This window comes from Nelumbo lutea, chromosome 7, assembly GCF_056320005.1.
Source record: "Nelumbo lutea isolate HS-2025 chromosome 7, American lotus-T2T, whole genome shotgun sequence".
NCBI classification, from domain to species: domain Eukaryota; kingdom Viridiplantae; phylum Streptophyta; class Magnoliopsida; order Proteales; family Nelumbonaceae; genus Nelumbo; species Nelumbo lutea.
In genome coordinates this window covers 35,428,405-35,455,722 of record NC_142690.1, presented here as the reverse complement: position 1 = coordinate 35,455,722, position 27,318 = coordinate 35,428,405, and the positions used below count along the sequence as shown (strand labels likewise).

Below are 27,318 nucleotides of genomic sequence, written 5' to 3'. Positions count from 1 at the left end.
AGCTATCTTGCTAGTGAAGAAAACTAGCATTAGAAAATAATTACTACTTTCTAATTAATTCTCCTAGAAAACTGTATCTTTAACCTCCATAAATTTCTGACTAAGACTTCTCAATCTTGATGATGATTGCTGGCATTCTCCATACTTTCTTTAATTCCAAGAAACTCCAAAACCAAGGTTCATTGAACTTGCATTAATTGTAAATTCACGTTTCAATTTAATAGGTTGGTTGGCTATGGATCTGCATTTTGGGTGCGGGCAATAGACATGGGTTTGGATATAGGTATGGACCTAAATATAAGTTTGGTCTTTTATGGGCTTGGGTTTCGGTATGTGTTTGAGTTTCTTTTCTTCTTGCAGCTATAAATTTTCAGCCCATCAAATGCTTCAGCATCACTTTGTCTCTTCCAGACAACAATTGATATGAAGTAGACTTACTGATTATGTGGACGGATGCTATTTTGACCTGAAATAGTATAAGAAAGAGAAAGAAAAGGAAAGAGAAAGAAGAGAACAGTAGAAGAAAAATAAAAAGCAAGGAGAGAGAGAAAGGGGAGAACAGCAAGAAGTTGAAAGATATACAAGTGTCAATGATGTTTTAAGGGTATCAGGGGAAGCTGTGAAGTTTTTAAGGGTAACTTCAAAGACTGATTGAAAATCCCAGCTCGCTGAATATGTGGAGTTGGTGGAAAGGAGCCCTTATCTTTTTTTTTTTAGTGTAATGCATTTACCATAAAATGCAAGATCTATTTTCCAAATAATCAAAAGAAGAATTAAAAACCTATGTTTTCTTTCTGTAATACTGCTTAACATATTTCTTTCTTATTCTTTTATTTACATATGACATGTAAATAATTCCAACCAGATAATCATGTGCCATGTAAAACTAGAACCAATAGGATTAGATAAGAACTTATTTGAAAGAAGCTGGGAGCAGCTACAGTAAGTAATAAAATGAGGGTAAGTAGATCAAGATGGTTGGGCACATGCAGAGAATACCATCTACAGCACCAGTATTTTCTTTGTTCTTTGTAGAACTTATACTTTTCTTCCATAAACTTGCAGCATTAACCAAGTGAATCGTAATAGTTGGCCAGTCATTTTATAATAAATCTTTCAGAAATTTAAATATCTTCATAAACCATCGATTCAGAAGAGACAATAATAATATAAAATCTTTATGGAATAGTTTTACCATAGTTGAGTTAGCATGTGAACCCATCTTGGTCTTGCTGCTGGTAAACTTGAGAAGAGGGATGAGAGCAAATGGGAGTTCAAATGATAGGACCATCTGCAAAGAGAATATCATTATTAGATTGATGACAATGAACAGAAAAAAAAAAAAAAGAAAAACAGAATTTAAGTAATTTAGGTCACTTCCAAAAGGATCTATGGTTTAAATTTTGAAATTCAGATTACAAAATAATAAGATCTGAGGCCACTTATCAAGTGGAAACATCGCAGACAAAAGAAATGCACAGAAAAAGGTCGTAAGCAAAGAAGAATCTAGTATATAACAGTGATATATATACACTGTAACAATGACAATCTGATAATTCTTTTAAATTTTAGTGAAGCCTATTTTGTCAAGTAGCATACCATAATATAGCTGAACAAATATTCCGATGTTAGTGTACAAAACAATCAAGGATAAAATCTTGCATCTTTTTATTCTTGGTGCAAAATATCATCCCAGAGAAGAGACTGCTAGACCTACTTTGTCTACAGATGAGCTATATCTATAATTGTGACTGATTTTCACCATCCTTTAGCTCTAGTCAGTGCATATCCATGCAAATATTTAGCCATTTGCAAGTATTCTTTCATATTTGATAATCTGCATGAACACCACATGAGAAAACTATTTAATTGTGGTTATTATCTTGTGAATACCTGCAAACGGTTATTCCATTACCCTTCCTTCTTTTCTCTCAGTTATTCCATTATCTTGTGAACAATCAACCTATAATCACAAGTCAGTATCAGAGCAGGGTACACTACTATAGAATATTGTTGAGCAGGAGACCAAGAAGAAGAAGAAAAGAAGGAGAAAAGAAGAAGAAAGAAGGAGAAGAGGAAGAAGAATAAGAGGCAACTGAGTTAAGGCCTCAACCAAACTTAGCTTCAGTCGAGTGAAGCAATCTATTTATACTGTCCTGGCCGTACATAACAAAATGTATACAGAATTACGAAAATACCCCTGCGGGTACTATGCCTGTGTACAGTACATATAATACACCTGTTAACACTCCCCCTCAAGTTGGGGCATAGATATCAATCATGCCCAACTTGTCACAGAGGCCTTGATGTCTGGAATAGTTTAGCCCTTTCGTAAATAAGTCTACAAGTTGGTCTTCATAGCCGATGTATGGAGTGCATACTTCGCCTGTGATGATTTTCTCTCTGATAAAATGCTTGTCAACTTCAATGTGCTTTGTTCTATCATGTAGTACCGGGTTGGCAGCAATACTGATAGCTGCCTTGTTGTCACAGAGTAGAGTCATGGGTTTACCAACTGGAAAACCCAACTCTCCCAATAGATTCTTTGTCCACATACCTTCGGCTACTCTGTGTGCCATTGCACGGTACTCAGCTTCAGCACTGGATCTAGCTACCACAGTTTGCTTCTTACTCCTCCAAGTAACCAAGTTCCTTCCTACAATGGTGCAGTAACCACTAGTAGACCTTTTGTCACTTTGAGATCCAGCCCAATCCGCATCTGTGTAAATTTCAACCCTCAAGTGTCCATGTTTCTAGAATAATAAACCAGCACCCGGGAACTTCTTAATACCGTAGTACTCTCTCTGCTGCTTCAAGGTCGATGGACCTAGGTGCATGCATGAACTAACTGAGGACACCAACAGCATATGCTATGTCTGGACGAGTCATAGAGAGGTACAACAATCTCCCTACAAGCCTCTGAAATTGCTTCACATCCTTAAGAGGTTCACCTTGACTGTCACTTAACTTATGGTTGGGATCAATGGAAGAGTCAGTTGGTTTAACCCCAATCTTTCCAGTGTCCTTAGCAAATCTAGGACATATTTCCTTTGAGAGATGAAGATACTCCTTTTTGATCGAGCAACCTCAATCCCAATGAAGTATTTGGCGGGACCTAGATCTTTCACCTCGAACTGAGTGGCAAGTAAGCCCTTCAAACTTTGAATTTCATCCTTTCAGTCACCAGTAACAATTATGTCATCCACGTATACTATTAGGGCAGCCATTTTACCTTCTACTCTCTTTACAAACAGTGTGTGATTTGACTGACATTGCTTGTATCCCCTCTTCTGGACTGTAGTATGAAATCTGCTGAACCAAGCCCTTGGTGATTGCTTTAGCCCATATAAAGACTTCTTCAACATGCACACCTTTTGTTCACTTCCTTGAGCCAAAAAACCGGGGGGTTGAACCATATAAACTTCCTCTTCAAGGTCACCATTCAATAAGGCATTCTTGATGTCGAGCTGATGTAGATCCCAATTCAGATTGGCAGCAAGAGAGAAGAGGACACTAATAGAGTTCATTTTGGCAACAAGTGCAAAGGTTTCTGCATAATCAACCCCATATACATGAGTGAAACCCTTTGCCACTAAACGAGCTTTATACCTCTCCACAGTTCCATCGGCCCCATGCTTAACAGTGAACACCCATTTACATCCAACTGGATCCTTTCCCTTAAGGAGATCAACAAGTTCCCATGTGCCAGTCTTATGAAGAGCATCAATTTCTTCCTTCATGGCCTTCATCCATTCTGGTACTGAGAGAGCTTCTGCCACATTCTTGGGAATAGGAATACTGTCAATGGAGGTAAGAAAAGCACGAAATGAAGGTGAGATGTTCTCATAGGAAACAAAGTTGGAAATGGGGTGTTTGGTGGTGCATGACCTAACACCTTTCCTGTGGGCAATGAGAAGGTCAAGATCATTAGCAACAGGGAGGTTGGGAGTCAAGTTACCTGAGTGAGTATGATCTTCCCCCAAGGAATCTGATGGCATTTGAGGTACGGCTTCTGGATTCTCCTCAGCTCTTGAACCTGATTGGCCTTTACGACGACGAGAAAAAACACGGAAAGTTGGAGGATCAGAAGGAGGAAGGGGAGAAGGAGAAAGAGTAGGAAGAGGAGGAAGTTGAACCAGTTTCTCCTCATACCTATACTCCCCCTGAGGAGAAACAGGAAAGAAGGGCTCATCCTCAAAGAAGGTAACATCCATGGAGACATAGAATTTCCGTGAAACAGGATTAAAGCAACGATACCCTTTCTGAGAGAATGAGTAGCCAATAAATATACATGGGATAGCACGAGAGTCCAATTTTCCCCGGGTGGGGGAAAGGTTTTGGACAAAACACCGACAACCAAAAACATGGAGAGGAATAGAAAGAAGAGGGGCCTTAGGAAAGAGAAGCTGATGTGGAGCTATCTACTCTAACCAACGAGAGGGCATTCGGTTAATGAGGTATGTAGAACAAAGGACGGCCTCAGGCCAAAATCATTTAGGAAAATTCATGTGGAGTAGTAAACCTCATGCCACTTCAAGAAGGTGACGGTTCTTCCGTTCAGCCACACCAATTTGTTGTGGCGTGCGGGCACAAGAGCTCCAGTGAAGAGAGCCATGTGAAGCAAAGAACTCCGTGAGGTCACTATGAAAAAACTTTTGCATTGTCTGATTGAAATATTTGAATTTCGGTCTGAAATTGGGTGAAGACCATCCGCTGAAAATCTTGGATAATTTTTTGTACTTCCTCACGGGTTCGCATTGGATATACCCAAGTGTATCTGGAATAATCATCAATGAAGGTAATAAAGTACTTGTAGCCACTCTCAGAAGGTAAAGCAACAGGGCCCCACACATCCGAATGCACAATGTGAAAAGGAAACTCAGATTTACTATTCATTTGAGGAAATTGAGTTCTACAATGCTTGCTTAATTGACACGTTTGACAAGAAAAATTGGAAACAGACACGGACTTACACATTTCTGGGAAAACAACTTTCAACGACTCAAAAGACAAGTGACCCAAACGACAATGCCATAAATACATTTTACTCTTTTTGAACTGACTCATAGACTCTGTAACAAGAAGGCCAGTCGTATTCTCTAGCATATAGAGTCCATCAACCATACGACCTCTACCAATAGTCCTCCCCGAGGCCAAATCCTGAATCACACAATAGGAAGGGAAAAAGGTCACGGAACAGTTTATAGAATTTGTAACACTACTGACTGAAAACAAATTCATAGGAAATTTTGGAACATGAAGAACATTAGAAAGAGTAAGGCCAAGGGAAAGAGAGAGAGTTCCTTGACCAGCTATGGGAGAGTATGATCCATCAGCTAGTCTCACTTTATCTCTTCCGGAAAGGGGGTGATAAGTTTGGAAGAAAGAAGACATACCAGTCATGTGTTTTGACGCTCCATAATCAATGATCCATGGAGAATCAAGGTCGTGAGAAGCAACATGGAAGGCTATGGTAGGATTACTTGATGTGGATGCAAAAGAGGTGGTGGGAGGATCATCCATCTGGCGAATTGTTCTACCATAAAGCTCCAAGTGGTCACGGAAGGAGTTGACAATATCCTCTCTTGGGTCGGATCCAGAGTAGTTATGTTGGCCATGAGGTGGTTGAGTCACAGTGGAGGTGGAGGGTTGATTCTCCCAAGTAACCATATTAGCCATGTGGTGTTTCTTGGTACCTTGCTGCCCGGGTCTTCTAATATCATCTGAACCTTGCTTCTTAGGTAAATCCTGAGCCCACTTCGGTTTCCCATGGAGATCCCAACAAGTATCTTTGGTGTGTCGGGGCTTCTGACAATTAGTGCACCACAATTTTTCCTTATCTTCTGCTTTCTTCTAGAGATCTCCTCTCTTGAAAGAAGGTCCACCACTAGTAGAGGGAGCCCCCTTTGCTGCCAACACAATTGCATCCCCTCCAGTGCTGTTCATCAAGTTCCTTCTGCTCTCTTCAGACTGGACAAGAGCATAGACCTCCTGAATTGAAGGAAGATCCTTTGAACTTAAAATTTGTACTCTGATGGGTTCATAGATAGGATTGAGACCATGTAAAAAGGCAAACACCCTTTGTTGTGAGACAAGTTTCTTATACAATTTTGCATCTTCCTCACACTTCCACTCAATGTTCTGGTAATGGTCCAGCTCCTTCCAAACAGTTGTCAGATCAGAGTAATAAACCGATAAACTCCTCTCCCCCTGTTTACAAGTAGATGAAGCTGCTTGCAATTGATAAATTTCGGCATAGTGTCGAAGTTCAGAAGAGGTGGACTTTGCCTGATCCCATATCTCATTTGCAGTTTCAGCCCACATGAAGTTCTTCCTTATTTGTGGTTGCATGGAGATCAAAAGCCATGACATAACCATACTATTCTCCTTATCCCATTTATCATGTTCTGCATTTTCAGAGGGTGGTTCTTTGATTCTTCCATTTATGTAGCCTACTTTTCCCCTTGCAGTTATGTATAGTTTGATCCCCCTTGACCACTCTAGATAGTTTAACCCGTCAAGAGTACAACAGCCATAGGGAAGGATAGATCACCGTTCCCACTCATTCCATTCAACATTGTGGAGATTCCGGATGTAGCTGAATCTTCACTACTCATGATTCTTCAATTCAGAAATACACAAAACCAAAGCACAGTCTTACAGATCTGCAACAGTCCACAACAGGACACTTGCTGAATTTTGGCCCCACAGAGAACCAAGCACAAACACTACAACTGCAGTACTAGGGTTTATCACCTACACTGTGTAGGAATCCACAAAACACTATACGAACTGCACATGCAGTGTAACTAGGTCTGAAAGACCTACAGTTCACAACCTTGATACAACTTCTCAGCCAAAAAAAAAAAAACACAGTAGGAGCAGCAATACGAGTGGTGATTCACCACACCTAATTGGCTGATATCCACTTTCCAGGGCAGCAAACAGTCACTCAAGTTCTAGGGTTCATCAACAGCCCCTTAGAGTGCAGACTAGGGCAACATACAATCGGAGGAAGGGGAACAGTCCCTACTCAGATTCTGGAACATTAACAATCGTGCAAGAAGCCATAAACAGGAAGAGAGAAAAAGAAATCTCAGTACCAGCAATAGGCAGCACAGTCATCATTCATGAACTCGAACTTCCCTTCAGGTCAGAGCCTTCCTTCGAACATCTGGGATGGATTTCTACAGTCCTCTTAGCCGAAGCAACCCAGTTACCAACAAAAATACATGTAGCAGAACCTTTTTTCTGTGCTAGGAAGTTGAACAGTCAGCATACTTGTGGCAGAGCCCTACTCGGCAGTGGAGACTAACCGCAGCACTAGGAAAGCTTCCTCTTGTCTTCGAGCATCAGTACTATAACTCCTTCGCAGCAGACGAGAGAGACCTCAGCTAGTTGTTTTCTAGGCATGGACGAACCTACTCTGATACCATGTTGAGCAGGAGACCAAGAAGAAGAAGAAAATAAGGAGAAAAGAAGAAGAAAGAAGGAGAAGAGGAAGAAGAATAAGAGGCAACTGAGTTAAGGCCTCAACCAAACTTAGCTTCAGTTGAGTGAAGCTATCTATTTATACTGTCCTGGCCGTACATAACAAAATGTATACAGAATCACGAAAATACCCCTGCAGGTACTAAGCCTGTGTACAGTACATATAATACGCCTGTTAACAAATATCATTGCCAGCTCATAATTACCAACAGTTGATGTCAACAGTCTGTACAGTCAACTGGTACTCCGGACTGAGATGATGACAGCCCTGATACACTGTCATTTTATTAGAATTTCTATGTAGTTTTCAAAGTGATAGGAAGCCTTTTGTGGAATTAGCTTGTTTTGGGCCGGTAAGTGATAGTTATCCTGCTGTACTGGATCTATTGGTGTTATATGCAGTTATTGGGGATTATGGCTGCAATGTTGACATTTTTAATGACCTAAAATGTGAATAAAACAAATACAACCAAAGACATGTAAGAAAATAGAAAATGGAAACTGCTAGGATAAAGGAGATTAAGAAGAGATTTAAACTGGAACATTCAGAATGACAAAATTTATGAGATACGTAGCATGCAGAACACCTCCCTAAAACTTGTGTGGTATTATATTCATCTGATAAAGAAGACCTTGAGTTGCCTCCATCAAATATCGGTTCTTCCACTCTTAAATTCCACTCTATTTAGAGGAATATGCACATTAACCTCTATCATTTTTTTATCAGTATAACACCTCTATCATGGAGAAAAGAACTTAGACTACCTTTAACCCAGCATTGTCTAAGATAAATCTGTTTTACAAACCATCCATTTGATGGAACTGTTGAACAATTTTAGGAACATTCATTTCTTGTCTTTATAAGATGTAGCAATGTAAAAAAAATGTATGGGTAAATTGCAGATTAGTAGCCTGTACTTTGGGGCTAGTCTCACTTTAGTACCCAAATTTCAAAGCATGGCAATGCAGTACCTAAACTTCTGAAAGCTGTCACATTGGGCCCTACCTTTAGCACTCTATAAGTTATCTGATGCACATGATATCACATGCATTTAAAACATTTCAAAATCCCAAAATTACCCTTCAAAAAAGACACTGTTCATCGTCTTCTTGCAATGGCTAAACCCACAGTGATTCTTCCATTGCGGGTACAATAACCTTTTATGTGTCTCATTTTAAGTAGCAGTCTTGGTATCGCTGCCATCTTCTGCAGCTGAACCCTTTTATTACACATCTTTCGCTTCTCCAAATACTCATTGACCTCCCCATTTTCAATCTACAAAAATACACAAAAACAGAAAACTGTGCCTAGTCGGCCCAGAAGACTTGCAAAGAGGGGAAAATGTCAATGTTTTCGTGTTTTTTTGAACAAGCACACATTGTGGTTTTGCTGCTCAGAAAACAATAGGGAAGGTTTATAACTACGAAAGGAGTCTGAATCCATTGATATGGACAAGGGGTTCAAATTTGAAATAAAGGAGTTTCAGTAGGCTGGGTGAGGAAATAATTGGAGTTGATATTGGTAATGGAGGTTTTTCCAATACCCAAGGTTTAAAATTTGAATACAGGCCGATATGCCAGTAGGGGCGTATCGGCATGTATCGTGGCTCACTTCCCCTTTTTTTAGTTTTTTTTTTTTCAATCTGGTTCAGAGGGGTCGGTTTAAGGTCCCTCTACCACCTGAACCAGGGTCTGACCCGAAACACACACTGTAGGGGCATATCAGGAAGCCACCGATACGGTACGTATCATATTGACCGATACGGCTCAATACGTAACAAAATTTTGAACCTTGCCAGTACCAGCCACTTTTCCGCTGTAAAATGGTTCTATGCTTGGGAGAAAAAGCTTTACCAGAAGGTCAAGAATGCTGAGACTAATAAGATAGAGAACAATAAGAGGGTGGCCCAGCTTAGGAAGCAAGAGGTGAAAGGGAAAAACTGTGTGAAGATCGAAAGGAGCAAGAAAGGCATTGAGAATTTGGAGTCAAGAATAGTTGTGGCTTCTCAGGCCATAGAGCTATGTGTGCTGAAATTGCCAGATTGATGGTGACAACACTCTATCGGCAATTCCTTGAACTAGTGATAGGATTGATGTGCATGTGGAGAAGTATGTATGAATGCCAGAATCCCAAACTCACATAGTTCAGCAGTCGAAGTTCCTTAATACTCCCACTTCAACTACATATGTCACCTATGAGATTCTTCGTCAATCAACTCTCCAACTTGAGCTTGAGGTTCAGCAGTGGCACTCAGACTTCTGCGAACCTCATCCAAACCTAAAGAGGTAACATCCATTCCCTCACAGGATAGCTCCGTCTCAGCCTCTTCCAATTCAATAGAAACTTTCTAACCAAAACTGAACAAAACTCAGAAATCTACTCCGTCTCAGCCTCACAGGTTCAACAATGGCATTTGAAGGGATAAAAAGCCTCTTTAACAGTAATTCATGTAGTTGTGGCTCAACACGCAGAAGAATAGAGAAAAGAAGTTAGGATAAGGTGAGTTCAATAATGGTTGGTTCATAAAGAAAATTGATGATACCCGAAGGGAATTTGTGTCCTTTCACAGGTCACTTAATGTCGGTTAACAATTTTGGACTAAACTGACAGTTTTCAGGAGTTCAGATACTGCATTGGCACATTTTGAAACTCGGGCACTAAAGTGAGGCTAGCCCCAAAGTACAGGGTACTAATCTGCAATTTACCCAAAAAGTAGTAAAGTATCACATGCCAGCAAATGCAACCACGAGAATAGGGCCACGCACTTCAAACAGAATATAATAGTCATCTGCTTCAAGTGGACTTCCAAACTGGAGTTTCTGATATTCTCAGTTGATGATTCCATTTCTTGTGACAAATACCAATCACCTTTGTGCACCTAAAGGGGAAACAATACTCTAGGGTCAGTGGTATAGGCAATCCTACCTATAGCTTACTGAGTTGTTAAGCTCCTGGTTTAGACCTTGGGGTTTTGAGGACTGATGAGACTCTTACTAAGCCCTGCCTAACTGAATCTGTAGATTCTGTACATGAGTATCAAAATGAGTTTGAGAAATTAGCTACCTGAGTTGATGGGTGACCAGAGAAATTGTAAGGTGTTTTATTGGGGACCTATGGGAGGAAATTTGGATCAAGGTCAAGGCTTTAAAAACTATGAGTCTATGATCATAGCAAAACTAGCTCGACTAGCCAAACTTCACGAAGATAGACTGAACCAACTAAGGAAAATTAACAGACCTCTTGGCCCTATATTGAAGACTCCCCCTCCTAGGTTTGAATTTGGCACAGGTAAAATCCCAGGTCCTACCCACTGTCTACCCTTGAAGAAGCTAACATGGGTGGAAATGCTGGACCACAAAGAACTTGGTACCCTACATTTACAAAATCAAGGGAGGAATCAAAAGCCTTTTTCCATAATAAGATTTGCACTAACTCACATTTGCACCTGTAATTCACACTTCTAGAATGGTAATCACAGCACAAATCAGAGAGATTCATCACTTGGCATAATAATTTTCACTAAAAGATCAAAATAGCCAACACCAGAAATTATACTTTTCATCAAGGATTGAATCTGTTAGCACTAGAAATCATTATCCTCATCAAAAAATTTAACCAATAAACACCAGAGTCTTCTCACTTCAGATTTTAAGAGCAGTTCAACATGACAAGCACCTTAACCCCTTTTTGTACTTGAACAAATAGAGGGAATCACATCACCTTGTCAGATCACTCACAAAAAAGGACATAGAAGAAAAGGGAAGGGGTAACCAGATCTTAGTCCCTTGATATTTCCAAATAGAGAGTAGAGAAGAAAATTGCAAAAAAAAATAATAATAATAACAGGGTGCTAGGATACTATTCAGAACAATGAACCTGCTACGATACCATATAAATGCTTCATTATAGGTATTAGAAGCAGAAGAAAGAAGGGAATAAATAAAGAACTCACATTGGGAATAAAAACATGACTAACTACTGAATGGTGTTGAAGATTAATCAGTTTTATGAAGTTTTTCTGAGTAGATGTTTTATGTTAGTTGTTAGATATGAGATGGGGACCACGGTAGTTACGTGAGTCCAAATTTTATTATGCTTTGAGTGTTAAACATGCTGTTTTATGTTTTGCCACCCTATAAGGGCATAGTTGTCTTTGTACTGCTCTATTATTTTTAGTATAAATAATAAGTGAAGGGGGTGGCCAGATCATTGCTCTCTTTCTTTTCAACTTCTCTTCTTCTCTTCTTCTCCTTCTCTATTCTCTCTTCAATAAACTACTTTTCTATCATATTTTTTAATTCAGCAGAATTTTACTTGGTATCAGAGCATAGCGTCATGGAGTGACACATTGGGGTGCTTGGCTAGAGGCTTTCTAGATGTTTCTTGAGACTTCTAGTCAATTCTGCATGTTTCTGGGGTGTTTTGGAATGTTCTAGGGTGTTCTGGAGTGTTCTCCATGTGTCTAGAAGGGTCTAGATGTTGGTGGAACTCTCTAGAACCTTGTGGAACAATCTGGGTTTGTGTGGAACAACCTAGAGGGGTTGGGAGCAATCTAGACTTCCTCTAGAATGTTCTTGTATCTTATGGAGAAGGCATCCCCTAGAAGAGTGTAGAAGGTAGGATGTTCTAGAGGTACTTCTAGATGATGCTAAGTGTACATAGTTCTAGATAAATCCTTAAAGGAGGTGGAGGTGCCTATTAAAGGGGGCCCCCTCCCTCATTTGCATCAAGTAAGGAAGTAGAGAAACAAGAAGCAAGAAAACAATCAAGCATTGTGTTAGAATTCAGGTCTGCCTTACAGTTCGGCCTGAATGAGTTCAGTTATGTAGAAGAAGAAAGAGTGATAGAGAAAGAGAGAAAGAGAGAAAGAGAGAAGAGAGAATTCTGGTTCGAACTGAAAGAGTCAACATGACTTCTCCCAGTTGGCCAATAAGTATTTATATTATTATTAAAACATAACTGAAAAGACCTATGTGCCCTTACTTAAGTTAAGAGCACATGTTTCAACACAACATTACAGATCAGCAACATCAATCAAGGTATAAAGACAGAAATACCCCTACGCTAACACTCCCCCTCAAGCTGGGAGTATATATCATATACTCCTAGCTTGTTACATATGTAGTCCACTCTTCCCCGACTCAAGCCTTTTGTAAATAAGTCAGCCCACTGATTTCCTGTATTAGCATGTGTAGTGTCTAGCTCTCCATTCAGCACCTTCTCCCTTAAAAAGTGACAGTCAACCTCAATGTGCTTGGTTCTTTCATGAAACAATGGATTAGAGGAGATATGAACTGCAGCCTGATTATCACAATAGAGCTTCATTGGAGCGTTAATGTTGTACCCTACTTCCTGTAGAAGGTTCCTTAGCCACACTAGTTCACAAGCGGTATGCGCCATAGCCCTATATTCTGCCTCTGCACTGCTTCTTGCCACAACCGTCTGCTTCTTACTTTTCCATGTCACCAGGTTACCTCCCAGAAACGTGCAATAGCCTGTAGTAGACCGCCTATCAGACATAGAACCGGCCGAATCAGCATAGGAATACCCTTCTATTTCAAGTTTTCCCCCACTCTTGTATATCAGACCGCAACCCGGGGTCCCTTTTAGATACTTCACAATTCTCATAACCGCATTCCAATGAGGAGTCAGAGGTTTTTGCATGAACTGGCTTACCACACTAACTGCAAATGAGATGTCTGGTCTGGTAATGGTTAAGTAGTTCAGTTTACCCACAAGTCGTCGATATCTGCCAGGGTCTTCAAATACTTCACCCATATCACTGCTTAGCTTGGTATTTGTGTCCATGGGTGTTTCAGCTGGTTTGGCACCCAACAAGCCTATTTCTTCCAGCAAATCAAGCACATACTTCCTCTGGCACAGGTTAATCCCATACTTGGATCTCGCTACCTCTATCCCCAAGAAGTATTTCAGTTTACCCTGATCCTTTGTCTGAAAGCGATCATGCAGATAAGTCTTCAGCCTATCAATACCAATGTTATCATTCCCAATAATAACAATATCATCTACATACACCACCAACAGTATTTTTCCTCCCGGAGAGTCATGACTAAATACAGAATGGTCAACTTTGCACTGTTTCATGCCAAACTTCTTTACCACCTCACTGAACCTACCAAACCATGCTCGAGGAGACTGTTTAAGCCCATATATAGCCTTCCTTAGTCTGCACACCTTACCATCCTCCCCCTGAGCAACAAACCCTGGAGGTTGCTCCATGTAGACCTCCTCGAATAAGTCACCATGCAAAAAGACATTCTTGATATCAAGCTGATATAGTGGCCACTCATACATGGCTGCAAGAGAGATCACAACACGAACTGACCCTATCTTAGCAACCAGTGAGAAGGTCTTTGTGTAGTCAATGCCATAGGTTTGGGAGTACCCTTTTGCAACTAATCGCGCTTTCAGGCGTTCAACACTACCATCAAGCAGATACTTAACCGTATAAACCCACTTACAACCAATAGCTTGCTTCCCAGGAGGAAGTGCGGCGAGGTCCCTAGTATGATTATGATGAAGGGCTGAGAGTTCTTCCATGGCACGGCACCACCCTGGAGAGGCAATGGCTTCTTGGACATCTTTAGGAACAATAACTGATGAAAACAAGGTAACAAACTGGCGATGGGAAGCGGAAAGGTGAGTAAGAGAAACATAATTAGAAATGGGATGAAGGGTGCAAGTACGTTTACCTTTCCGCAAAGCAATGGGTAGATCAATCTCCAATGCCAAGTGGGGTTCTGGTGCCGGATCCGTCGACGGAGATGTAGCCGGAGGAGTAGTAGCCAGTGCACGTGGGCGATGTGTATACACATGACGGATAGGTGGGCGTTCAACAGGTGGTGGCACCGGAGACAAGGATTTGGTCACAACTGGAACAAAGGGAGGAGGATCGACAACGGGAAGTGGAAGGGGAGGAGGTGATGAGGAGGAAGAAGCATCACCAGACCCCAAAAAGAACGGAGTAGACTCAAAGAAACTGACAACCGTCGAGAACCAGGATGGTAACACCTATACCCTTTCTGGGTCCAAGAATAGCCAAGGAAGATGCACTTGAGAGAACGGGCATCAAACTTGTCGTTCCCAGGACCCAGATTATGGACAAAACAGACACACCCAAAAACTCTCGGCGTAAGAGGGAACAAAGACAGAGGAAAACAAGACCTGAAACGGAGACTGACCATCAAGGATGAACGTGGGCATCCGATTAATCAGAAAACAAGAGGTAAGCACCGCATCACTCCAAAAAGGTTTGGGAACATGCATGTGATGCATTAGGGGTCTTGCTGTTTCAAGGAGATGGCGATTCTTTCTCTCAGCCACCCCGTTTTGTTGTGGGGTGTAGGTACACGACGTCTGATGTATAATGCCGTGTTGGTCCAAGTATTCCTGAAATGATGAGGATAAATATTCGCGGCCATTATCATAACGAAAAACTTTGATGTGGGTACCAAATTGGTTACAAATTTCAGCATAAAATTTTTGGAAAATGGTAAACAATTCACTTCTTTCTTTCATTAAATAGAGCCACATCATCCTTGAAAAATCATCCACAAAAATGACAAAATATTTGTATCCATTATATGACATTACTTTATAAGGACCCCAAGAACTAAAGAAAAAGGACTCGACACACGGTTATCAACCCTAGAACTAAAGGGAACACGATGGTGTTTCCCAAACTGACACGACTCACAATCCAAAACAGAAAGCTGACTCAAGGACGGAACCAAGGACTTCAAGACTTTGAGCGACGGATGACCAAATCGGCAGTGCCACTGGAGAGGAGAAAGAGATGACTGGAGAGCTGTTGAAGTTCTACCACCACCACCGTCAAGATAATACAGTCCACCTGCTTCATGCCCTCCACCAATCTTCATCCCCGTCTTGAGATCCTGAAAGACACACATAGAAGGATAAAAGGTAATGGAGCAGTTAAGTGATTTGCTCAGCTTACTAACAGACATAACGTTAAAAGGCAATTTAGGAACATACAAAACTGATGAGAGGGATACAGGATCTAGGTCAACATTACCAACACCACAAATTGAGGATGTGGAACCATTAGCAAGGGTGACAGATTGTGATGTTGAGCAATGAGATAAGGAGGAAAACACACCTGGAGTTCCAGTCATGTGATCGGAGGCTCCAGAGTCAATGATCCAGGGATTGGGTGTAGATGCCAAACAAGCCATACCTGAGTGAGCAAAAGTCGTCGTGTTCTACTGTGATTGGATAAACCTCTCATATTCATCACGGGGAACACTCACCATCTCCTTCATGGAACCATCTGTGGATGTAGGAGGCAACTGGTCAGATGAATGCTTCTCCTGTTTAAAGCTGGAACTTGTGTCACCGGCCGCGGCATGATTGGCCCAGGTTGAGGGAGGACCATGTAAATCATAACAATGGTTGATGGTATGTCCATCCATACCACAATGAGTGCACTTCCTCGGGCCTGAGCTACGTCCTCTACCACAGGCTCCCCCTGAATCTCTGCTCCTAGTACGACCACCACCATGATTATAAGTAGACCCACCATTGCCACTTCGGCCATATGCAGAACCACTACCAACACCACGGCCAGACTGAGCTCCACCTCTACCACCACGGCCTCTTGATGCAGCAAAGGCAGACCTATCTGAGATATTAGATTTCTCAGTAGATCCGATAGAAATCCTCCGAAGTCGAGCAAATACCTCTTCTAGGGACGGAAGAGCTGATCCCCCTAATATCTGAGCCCGTACTGGTTCATATTCAGACTTTAGTCCCACCAAAAATCTAGTCACATCAGGCTGCTCTCTCTGTTGTTGCTGAATCTTGACATCAGAAATGAGAGGATGATAGACATTCAACTCATACGTATGTTCCTCATGTTGGCATAGTACTCCTCAAGACTCTGATTGCCCTGTTGCAGATTAAAGTACTCTTGATAAAGCTGATAAACTCTGGTTGTATTGTCCTGCCCCAAATACAATTTTTTCGCATGATCCCATACGTCTTTGGCAGTATCAAGGAACATGAAGTTCACACTAATCCTGGGTTCCATACTGTTCCACAACCATGTGATGATCTGAGCGTCGTCTTGCTCCCAATCTTCATACTCGTGAGAGTCAGAGGAGGGTTTCTCCTCTCTGATATGTTTTACCTTCTTCTTTGCCTTAGAAAGACTTAAACGGATTTAGCCCAAGGCACATAATTCTCTCCATTTAACTTAATGGAGGTCATCTGAACATTCAGGTAGTCTGTAGGCACCATCACACTAGGTTTATAATCATTACTGTCTCCCATTATGTTATCACCAATTCTGCACACTTGCTGAATTCTATTGTCACTGAGATCTGCACACTACACACCACTAGGTCACACCTGTCACACTGATTGCAGCACTAATTGTTGTTGGAATGTGTGCTCTTTACACCACAAACCCTGCTCCTACAACTACCTGAAATCTCACCACTATATGATCATATCTCTTCCTTCAATATGCACAAAGAAACCAGCATAAACCCTAGCACTTACTGGCCGAAACACTAGCAAATGGTCTGAAACACACCTCCTATTTAATCCATAACAGATATTAAGAACTGAAATCTCTTACCTTATCGCTGAAGTAACACCCATGCGAGCAGGAGAGCAGTCCACACACAACAGTCGCTTCACACACAACAGCCACACACAGTTCGGCCCAAGGGAAGAGGGCGATCACTCCTTTTCAGCCCTTTCCCTTATCTCCAATCAAACACAGAAAAAAAAAAAAAAAAAAAAAAAAAAAAAAGAGAAAAACCCTAGATAGGGTGCGCAGAGAATGAACCCTAGGCAAGCAGAAATCTAGGCAGATTTAACCTGCTCTATACCATGTTAGAATTCAGGTCTGCCTTAGAGTTCGGCCTGACTGAGTTCAGTTATGTAGAAGAAGAAAGAGTGATAGAGAAAGAGAGAAAGAGAGAAGAGAGAATTCTGGTTTGAACTGAAAGAGTCAACATGACTTCTCCCAGTCGGCCAGTAAGTATTTATATTATTATTAAAACATAACTGAAAAGACCTATGTGCCCTTACTTAAGTTAAGAGCACATGTTTCAACACAACATTACAGATCAGCAACATCAATCAAGGTATAAAGACAAAAATACCCCTACGCTAACACATTGTATCCATCTCTTGAGTAATACAAAGATTTCTTTGAGTTCTTCATCTCACTCTTTCCTTGTGTGCTTTGTGCATTGTTGCCTAAGTGTGTGCCTCAGTGTGAGGGATGAGTTGGAAAGCTACTTGGTCCTAGGAGCTAGGAGAGTGCTCTAAGCAAGGAAGGCTTTGTGGAGCGACAAACTGCTGCCCAAGTGTCGCACGAGACGCTAGAAGAGACTAGGTCCAATGAAATAGGCTAGGGTTTCTTGAAGCATTCTCATGCAGCCCTAGATCAGCCGACTGCATGAAGTAGTAAAGGACTAATCAATCTGCTATAGATTGCCCAGTTCTTGGATTTTTTGGTGGGATCTAGTCATCAGGAAGGTGATCTACTGTTCGACATCAAAATCAGGAAGAACTGGAGTACAGGGAAGAGTCCTAGAAAAGTTGGACTGTTTGTTTTTTATCTAATCTTGGGCGCCAGGTATTGTTAGTTTTCTTTTATTTTCTTAAGAGGGCGGTTTGGTTTCTAGAATTTTCTGAGCCTCCCGGAGTGATCGATTCACTTTTCTCTCTATTGGGAGGCGTGGGGAGGAGAAAGATTTCTCTCCATCTAGGGTTTTCTTCTTCCGGAAGGGTTGGTTTTTGTGTGTGATATTAAATTATTTTTGGAAGGTCTCCAATCTATTTTTTTTCTTACTGTTGAACTGTACTTTTTGGTGGGATCTAGTCATCAGAAGGTGATCTACTGTTTGACATCAAAATCAGGAAGAATTGGAGTACAGGGAAGAGTCCCAAAAAAGTTGGACTGTTTGTTTTTTACCTAATCTTGGGCGCCAGGTATTGTTAGTTTTCTTTTATCTTCTTAAGAGGGCGGTTTGGTTTCTAGAATTTTCTGAGCCTCCCGGAGTGATCGATTCACTTTTCTCTCTATTGGGAGGCTTGGGGAGGAGAGAGATTTCTCTCCATCTAGGGTTTTCTTCTTCTGGAAGGGTTGGTTTTTGTGTGTGATATTAAATTATTTTTTGAAGGTCTCCAATCTTTTTTTTTTCTTACTATTGAACTGTTTGAAGTAAGATGGAGAGTTGGAATACCGAGATAAAATTTACCAGTATTACGGGACTGGGTGTTGGAGGTAGTAATGATATTTTTGCGTCTGGGATCATTATTACAGTAAAACTTGATGGTACAAATTATTTGGAGTGGGCACAATCAGCTAAAATGGCTATTGGTACCTGTGGAAAATTAGGGTATCTCACTAGGGAGGAGAAGAAACCTGATACAGACTCTTCCTGATGGGTGTAGGAGAATTACATGGCAATGTCCTGACTATGTAATTCTATGTTACCTCATATTGCAAAAAATTTCCTATGGGCTAATATTGCTAAGGAGATTTGGGATGGAGTGACTGAAACCTATTCTCACAAGCAAAATGAAGCCAGAGCCTACAAGTTAAGAAATCAAGTGATAAGTATGAAACAGGGAGAAAAACCTCTTGATGTGTATTTCTCCATGCTGAAAACCCTATGGCAGGAAATAGATCACTTAGAAACTGTGGTATGGAAAAGTGTAAATGATGCAGCAACTTATCACAAACTGGTACAGAGGAATAGGGTTTTTGAGCTCTTGGCAGGGCTGAACCCTGAATTTGACATTGCTAGGCAGCATATTCTTTCTAGGGAGGGTGTGACACTCTCATAGGCCTATGCCTTTGTCTTTTGAGAGGAGAGTAGGAGGAATGTAATGTTGAGACAGCCTGGGATTGACTAGTCGGCTATGGTTGGTACAACAAAACCTAAGTCGAATGGAGACAAGGGGAGTAGTAAGACTAGAAGGGAAGATAAGAAGGATTTGGTGTGTGATTATTGCAAGAAGTCTAAGCATACCAGGGACACTTGTCGGAAGCTTCATCCAAATCTTATGCCTGCTCCGATAAGAAACAATAAGGGAAATGCAAATGTAGCCACTACAGGAGACTCTTCAGCCCCTCTTTCCCAAACTGATTGGGAATCCATTGCAGTAACAGTAGTGAGAACAAAATTTGAGAGGTTTGGATAGCTAATGAGTAAGAAATATTCACCTAGCTCTGGCCTTCTAGATGGACAGCAGAATGCAAGAGCCAACTACACTTCCTTTGCACATACAGGTAGTTCATATGCAACTGCAAATCTTGCATCCACTTCAGGTAAGGAAGGACCTCCCTGGATTATAGACTCAGGAGCATCTGAGCACATGACTAATGCCCCTACCCTTTTCAGTTCCTATCAGTTGTGCACTGGTAGAGACAGAGTCTCTACAACAGATGGTTCACATATGCCCATTGCTGTGAAGGGGACAGTGAGAGTGACTAGGGGTATAACTCTGTCTTCTGTTTTACAAGTCCCTAGACTTCATACCAACCTACTGTCCATTAATTCTTTAACAAAAAAATTGAATTGTTCTATGACCTTTCTTCCTGGTAATTGTGTTTTGCAGGATCTGGACTCAAAGATGATGATTGGGAGTGGTCATGAGGTGAATGGAGTCTACCTTCTGGATGAGATTCTGAGACATTAGGGCCATCATGTTAGTAGCAACTGTAGTAGTGGGTCAAAGTCAATGAACCAAATTATGCTTTGGCACAATCGCTTGGGACATCTTTCTTTTAGTTCTTTGAAATGTCTTTTCCCAAGTTGTTTGAGTCTGTTCAGTTATCTACTTTGGAGTGTGAGAGTTGTCAGTTAGGAAAGCATTGTAGACAGTCTTTTAAACCACGTAATAAAAGAAGTACTTACGCTTTTAATACTGTTTATACTGATGTATGGGGGCCATATCATATCCCTTCCATGGGAGGATTCTGTTACTTTCTCTTGTTTGTGGATGATTATACATGATATTCTTGGATATATTTGATGAGATCATGTGATGAGGTTCCTAACTTGGTACGGTAGTTCCACCAGATGGTTCTCACACAATTTGGAGCGAGAACTAAGGCTTTTAGATTAGATAACGCCAGAGAGTACTTTGAGAAGGACTTGACCATGTATCTCTTAGAACATGGTGTAGTCCATCAGAGCAGTTGTGCATATACACCGCAACAAAATGGAGTTGCTGAGAGGAAAAACAGACACATTGTGGAGGTGGCAAGGAGTCTTATGGTGTGTACTTCAGTCCCTGTGCAGTTCTAGGGAGATGTAGTTCTTATAGCCATGCATTTGATTAACCGTGTTCCTTCACGGACTTCGGGGTTTAAGGTGCCATTTAGTCTTTTTTTTCCAGATGGGGGATATTTCATATACCTCTGAAGGCTTTTGGTTGTGTTTCCTTTGTTGACATTCTTGGCCCTCATCGCAAGAAATTGGATCTTAAGGCCAAGAAATGTGTTTTTCATGGGTATGCTCTGAACCAAAAGGGGTATTGCTATTATGACCCCGTGTCAAGGAGCAGATTTGTCACTATGTATGTTACCTTCTTTGAATCCACCTTCTTCTTCTCGAGTGGTTCTCCTCAAGGGGAGAGTTTTGGGGAGGAGGCCTCACAATCTGTTCCTCTTCCTGTTTCTTTAGCGCCTCCATCAGTTCAACCAGCACCTCCATCAGTTCAACCAGCACCTGCACCTCCAGTTTCATTACCTGAGCCACTACGAGCAGACTCACAGAAATATCAGTGCCGACAAATGATGGTTGACTCCACACATCCTCAACCCACACCACTCTCTATCAGTCCTTCTGAAACTCTAGATTTGGTAGATACAGTTTCAAGTATTCCTCTTGAGTCTGAGCTTGTTATGTTTTATGATGATAATGTTCCTATCTCTAACATCATTGTTACATCTAATCCCACTAACCTTGATCTTCCCCTTGCACTTCGTAAGGGGAAGAGAAAGTGTACAGTCCATTGTATTTCACACCATCTTTCCTACAGTGCCTTATCATCCTCCTACCGTACTTTTCTTTCTTCCCTGGATTTTGTGTCTATACCAGGAATGTTACTAAGGCTCTCTCCAAACCTGAGTGGAACACAGCCATGCAAAATGAGATGGATGCTTTGGTCAAAAACCAAACTTGGGAAATAGTTGATCTCCCTCCAAACAAGGAGGCAGTCGAATGTAGATGGGTATTCACAGTGAAGTATAAGGCTGATGGCAAGATAGAGAGGTACAAGGCAATGTTGGTAGCAAAAGGGTATACTCAGACCTATGGTGTTGATTATCTAGAAAACTTTGCACCAATAGCTAAGATGAGTTCAATTTGTATCCTTTTATCTCTAACAGCCACCTATTCATGGCCCTTATTCCAAATTAATGTCACAAATGCCTTCATCAATGATAATTTATAGGAGGAGGTATATATGAACATTCCAACAGGCTTTTATGAAAATGTTGGTAAAGGAAAGGTGTGCAAACTCAGAAAATATTTGTATGGACCATAATTGTCAAGGCGTCACCTAGGCAACTAGGCGCTTTTCAAGGAGTGCCTTGCCCAAACACCAAGAAAAAATGTATTAGGCGCGTGTTGTGGGGAATGAAACACATATATAGTATACAATATTTTATTAAACAAAAATAAAAATAATATAGAATATTTATTAGTTGGTATTAGTTTTTATAATAGGATATGTTTCATGTTATCATGTTTTTGTTATGAGGAAAGTATAAACAAAATAATCTCAAGGGTTTCATTCACTTTGACAAAAGAATCAAATGAGGAAGTAGAGAGAACAGCCCCCCATCGTTCTGACACAATCCTCGAAGTCAAGGTGAGTTAATCAGTTTCCTCCTTCATTTTGTTATCTTTTTCAACAGGTTTAAAACAGTGGTTACGCCCTATTGTTCTCCTCTTTCTTGTTGGACTAAAACCATTCTTATTTCCTGGTTTGAATCATATTATTTGACTAAAACAGGGGCTCCGCCCCCTTCTTTTGTTCTGAAATTTCATGCATGTGTTCAGCTCCTTTTCCCTCATTATTGTTGTTTGAAGTTCTTCATAGTCTTCTTTCATTTTAGTATATTTTTTTCACCAGATTTTCTAGGCCTAGAACAGGGGCTCCGCCCCCTTCTTTTGTTCTTAGCTTCTTGCACTTTTTAACCCTTTTTTTGTTCTCATCATTGGTGTCTGAAACAGGGGTAGAGCCCCTTCTATTCTTCTTTGTTTTTTTTTTCTTTTATTTTAATATTTTTCCACCTTCTTTTTATAGGTCTAGAACAAGGGCTCGCCCCTTACTTTTCTTCTTCATTTTCTTCTTTTATTTTAGTAATTGTTCTCATCAAGCAACACTGCTTGAAACACAAGCACAAAAGTGCAAAATACATAAAACCAAAAAAACAAGTACAGAAGGGGTAGAAATCCATGCTTCTTATTTTTAAATTCCATCGCCTAGGCGCCTGAGCGCCCCAGGGTCGCCTAGCCTCGCCTTGGCGCCTTGAAAACTATAGTATGGACTAAAATAGTCACCTAGGGCTTGGTTTGACGGGTTCAAAGGGGCACTCATCTGTTCTGGACACACACAAACACAGTTTGATCGAACCCTCTTTGTGAAGAGGAGAGATGCTCTAGTGTCAATTATGATTGTGTATGTGGATGATATACTGGTGATAGGAAATGATCTAGAGGAGACTTTTTTGATGAATAATAATAAATTTATTAATTCAAAAGCAGATTTAGAGTGAGTTCATACAACATCCTAAGGAGAGGCATGAGCTGCAGCCCCTCCTTGAATCTTACAAGTAAACTAGGAAAGAAAAGAAAGAATCAAAACTGAGCCCAAAACAATTCTTCCCTATTTATCCCTTTCTTAGCTAACACATCTAACAAAGTATTTGCTGATCTCCCCACCCATTGTACAGTGACCAACATATTCCTTGTCAACCAACTAAATTTCTTCATTTCATTCTTGTAACGCCACATAGCCTCTCCAAGATTTTTCAACCAACCCATCACCACTTTGGAATCCCCCTCGATTGTTAGGTGTTGTACCCCCAGCTGGTTTGCAAATTGCACCCCTTGTACACCAGCTAAAAGTTCTGCCCTGATGGAGTCCCCAATTCCCAAGTAGAGCAACAAAATCTCTCCCTTCTCATTTCTCAAAGCACCCCCCATTCTAGATAATCTTGGATTGCCCATGCTACTTCCACCAAAGTTCAACTTCAGTGAGCCTTCAGATGGAGGAGACCAACTTGTAATTGATTTGTCCTTGAGAGATGAACACCTTGCTACTGCTGACCAATTTCTCCAAAGGTCATTAAAGGAGAATTGATGAAAGATTTCCAAGGTCTTCAGCCAAGGTATTGCCCTATTAAACACACAGTTTTTCAATTCCTGACTACTCCTTTCATTTTCTTGAAAAATTCTAATATTCCTTTCTTCCCAAAGAGTCCAAATCAAGGCAGCACGAGCACATCTTCAAATAATTCTCCCTATTTTTGTAGGCCAATAAAAGGTGGAATGGTTGAAGAGCATGTGAACTTTTGCTGGTAGACCCCAACCACTCCCAAAAAACGAAAGTAGCCAAGCCCAAAGGTCTGCAGAAAAGGGACAAGATATTAATAGGTGGTAACAATCTTCACCGTGATCTCTACAAAGGATACACCAATTAGGAGAAATACAGAGGAAAGGTCTTCTCTTTTGTAGGTTATCTAGAGTGTTTACTTTCCCATGGAATACTTCCCAACAAAACGCCATATTTTTTTGTAAGTTAGCCAAGGTAACTCTTATTAGGGTAATTCTCCCTCCTAAAGAGACATAATTCCTCTTCCATGGGGCTAATCTCTTCTCAAACTTTTCTATCACTGGGGTCCAAAATCTACTCTCCCTAGGATTTGCCCCTAAAGGAAGCCCTAAATATGACATAGGCCAAGCAGAGGTGGAACACTCAAGACACTCCACAATAGCCTCGACCTCCCCTACCTCCAAATTTATACCCGCTATGCAGCTCTTTTCCAAATTTATTCTCAAATTAGAAATACTTTCAAATCCTTTGATTAGCTCCTTTAGGTTTGCTACCTTTTCGTGAAAACCTCCTTCACAAAAGATCATTAGATCATCTGCAAATTGAAGGTGGGTGACGGGGACTTGGTGTCTCCCTATTCTCCAACCCCTAGTGGCATCTTCATTGTCAGCCTTAGTAATGATCCTCTTAATCACATCAGTTACTAAGGTAAAAAGGAAGGGTGAGAGTGGATCCCCTTGTCTGACACCCCTGCAAGCTAGAAAAAAGTCCCTCACCATACCGTTTACTAGAATAGAGTAGCAATGATCTCAAAAAATCATTGCAGCAAGAATTTGAGATCAAAGATCTTGGTGATCTCAAATACTTCTTGGGGATTGAAGTTGCAAGATCCAAGCATGGGATCTTCATTTCAAAGAGAAAGTATGTACTTGACCTACCATGGGAGACTGGGAAGCTGGGGACCAAACCAGCAGACACTCCTATTGACCCAAATCACAGAATTACTAGTGTGGATGGTGAGTTGGTAAAGGATGTGGGGAAGTATCAAAGAATGGTGGGCCGACTTCTGTATTTGTGTATGACACGACCAGATATTTCTTATTGTCAGTGTTGTGAGTCAGTACATGCATGCACCTCGAGTTCAACACTGGGAAGCTATTGAGAGAATACTTGCATATCTGAAAAAGCACCCTGGCAGAGGCATTCTTTTCTCAAATCATGAGAATCTGAAGCTAGAATCTTATACAAATGCAGATTGGGCAGGATGCTTAGATGACAGAAGGTCTACATCAGGAGTGTGTACCTTTGTAGGTGGAAACTTGATCTCCTAGAAGAGTAAGAAGCAAGCGGTTGTGGCAAGGTCAAGTACAGAGGCTGAGTATAGATCCATGGCTCATGGTGTCTCAGGACTTCTTTGGGTTTGATATCTTTTGAGTGAGATTGGGGTGAAAGTAGAGGAACCTATGATGTTATATTGTGACAATCAGGCTGCAATCAATATTGCCCACAATCCAATTCAGCATGATAGGACAAAACACACTGAAGTTTAGACACTTTATAAGAAAAAGGGTAACAACCGAAGAAGTTTGTTTGCCTTATGTCTCTTCAGAGTTGCAGCTAGCTGATGTTCTCACTAAAGGGGTGGCAAAGAACAAGCTTGAACATGATATACGCAAGTTGGGAATGTGTGACATTTACTCCCAACTTGAGGGGGAGTATTGAAGATTAGTCAGTTTTATGATGTTTTTCTGAGTAGATGTTTTATGTTAGTTGTTAAATAGGAGGTAGGGACCACAGTAGTTATGTGAGTCCAAATTTTATTATGTCTTTGAGTGTTATATATGTTGTTTTATGTTTTGCCGCCCTATATGGGCATAGTTGTCTTTGTACTGTTCTATTATTTTTAGTATAAATAATAAGTGAAGGGGGCGGCCATATTATTGCTCTCTTTTCTTTTCAACTTCTCTTCTTCTCCTTCTCTCTTCCTCTCTTCAAGAAACTAATTTTCTTTCATATTTTTTAATTCAGCAGATTTCTACTAATGGGATAAAAAAGTTGTTATGGACGCACGCAATCATAGGCAGCAGCACACACAGCAGCACGCACCACCCGGCAGCAGCACTTAGGAGACACATGCACCATCCGGCAGCAGCACCAGAGAGGGGCCCACACGACAGCTCAGCAGGGTGGGCCCACACTTATCTTGCCACAACAGCTCTGCTCGCCAACTCGCCACCAGCTGCATTATCCCTCATCCCTTATCCTTATCTTATCTTATCTTCTTAGTAAGAGTTCTGATTGCCACTAGAAGTAGGAGTTGTGTTACCATTAGAAGTAGGTAATTTATTTAGAAGTAGAAGTTTGAGTTTGATAGGGATTACCCTAGCCTAGCCGAATCCAACAAGGAACCCCCTTTTGTAATCTCCTATTTAAGGAGCTATGAGTTGAAATAAAGGCATTCAGTTTCCAGTCAAGAGAAGAGTGAGGAGAGTTCGGGTGGTCTCTTGGACAAATCACCCATTCGGTTTTCCACAATAGGGTCTGCACGCAAAGGAAGGCGCAAGGGGAAGCAAGAGGTTCTCCCCGTGGACCGACCCGGGACAAGATCCTACGCCTAGGCCCATAACAAAAGCAGTCTCCCAACCAGCCAAATCTCTGCTTATATTCAAGGTTCAAGGTGTGTATCATTATACAACTCGATTTTGAACCCTCCAATACATTAATATTTAAGAAATAGCAGCATTTGTTAAGCTTTAATAGTTATAGTATTGGCATTTGTTAATAGGAGTTCATGGAAACCCAAAAAAAACCTGAGTATTGTACATATAAAGTGCTCAAAACTTTAAGTAAAAGTATCAACTGTACTGATAAATTGAACCTTGCATATGTTATGCACCTCAAATCTGCTACACACTATGATATTACCCCTTTAAGTAATAAGTGTAAATTGACTAATCTACCTTAAGTAAATTTATAATAATAAAAAGACATAAATAACCCTGTCTACTATAAGAAGTTGAGTCAAACAAATAAGAGGACATAAATAAAAAGCATTTGGCCACTCTAAACAACTATCTAAGGAGTACCCATATTACCCTAAGTGGAAGTAGTATAAATGGAAATGCAGCCCAGAAAGCTATACCTGATCTTGAAAAAAAAAAAGTGTAATTATGATAAGCAGTAATCTTTGTACCTGCATGAGCAAATGAAGTTGAGACAAGTACCAGATGGCACAGACTATGGTGCAGCAG

At 40.9% G+C, this 27,318-nt stretch overlaps 1 protein-coding gene across 2 annotated transcripts in view; it reads right to left on the bottom strand.

The window, feature by feature from the left end:
* Positions 1 to 27,318, bottom strand: part of LOC148846075 (metal transporter Nramp1-like) — a 66,535-nt gene that overhangs the window by 8,319 nt on the left and 30,898 nt on the right. For both annotated transcript variants that reach the window (XM_088955388.1, XM_088955389.1), the window contains exon 13: positions 1,196 to 1,291. In XM_088955388.1, the coding sequence (XP_088811514.1) occupies positions 1,196 to 1,291 (96 nt within the window). The remainder of the gene's footprint in view (positions 1 to 1,195; positions 1,292 to 27,318) is intronic.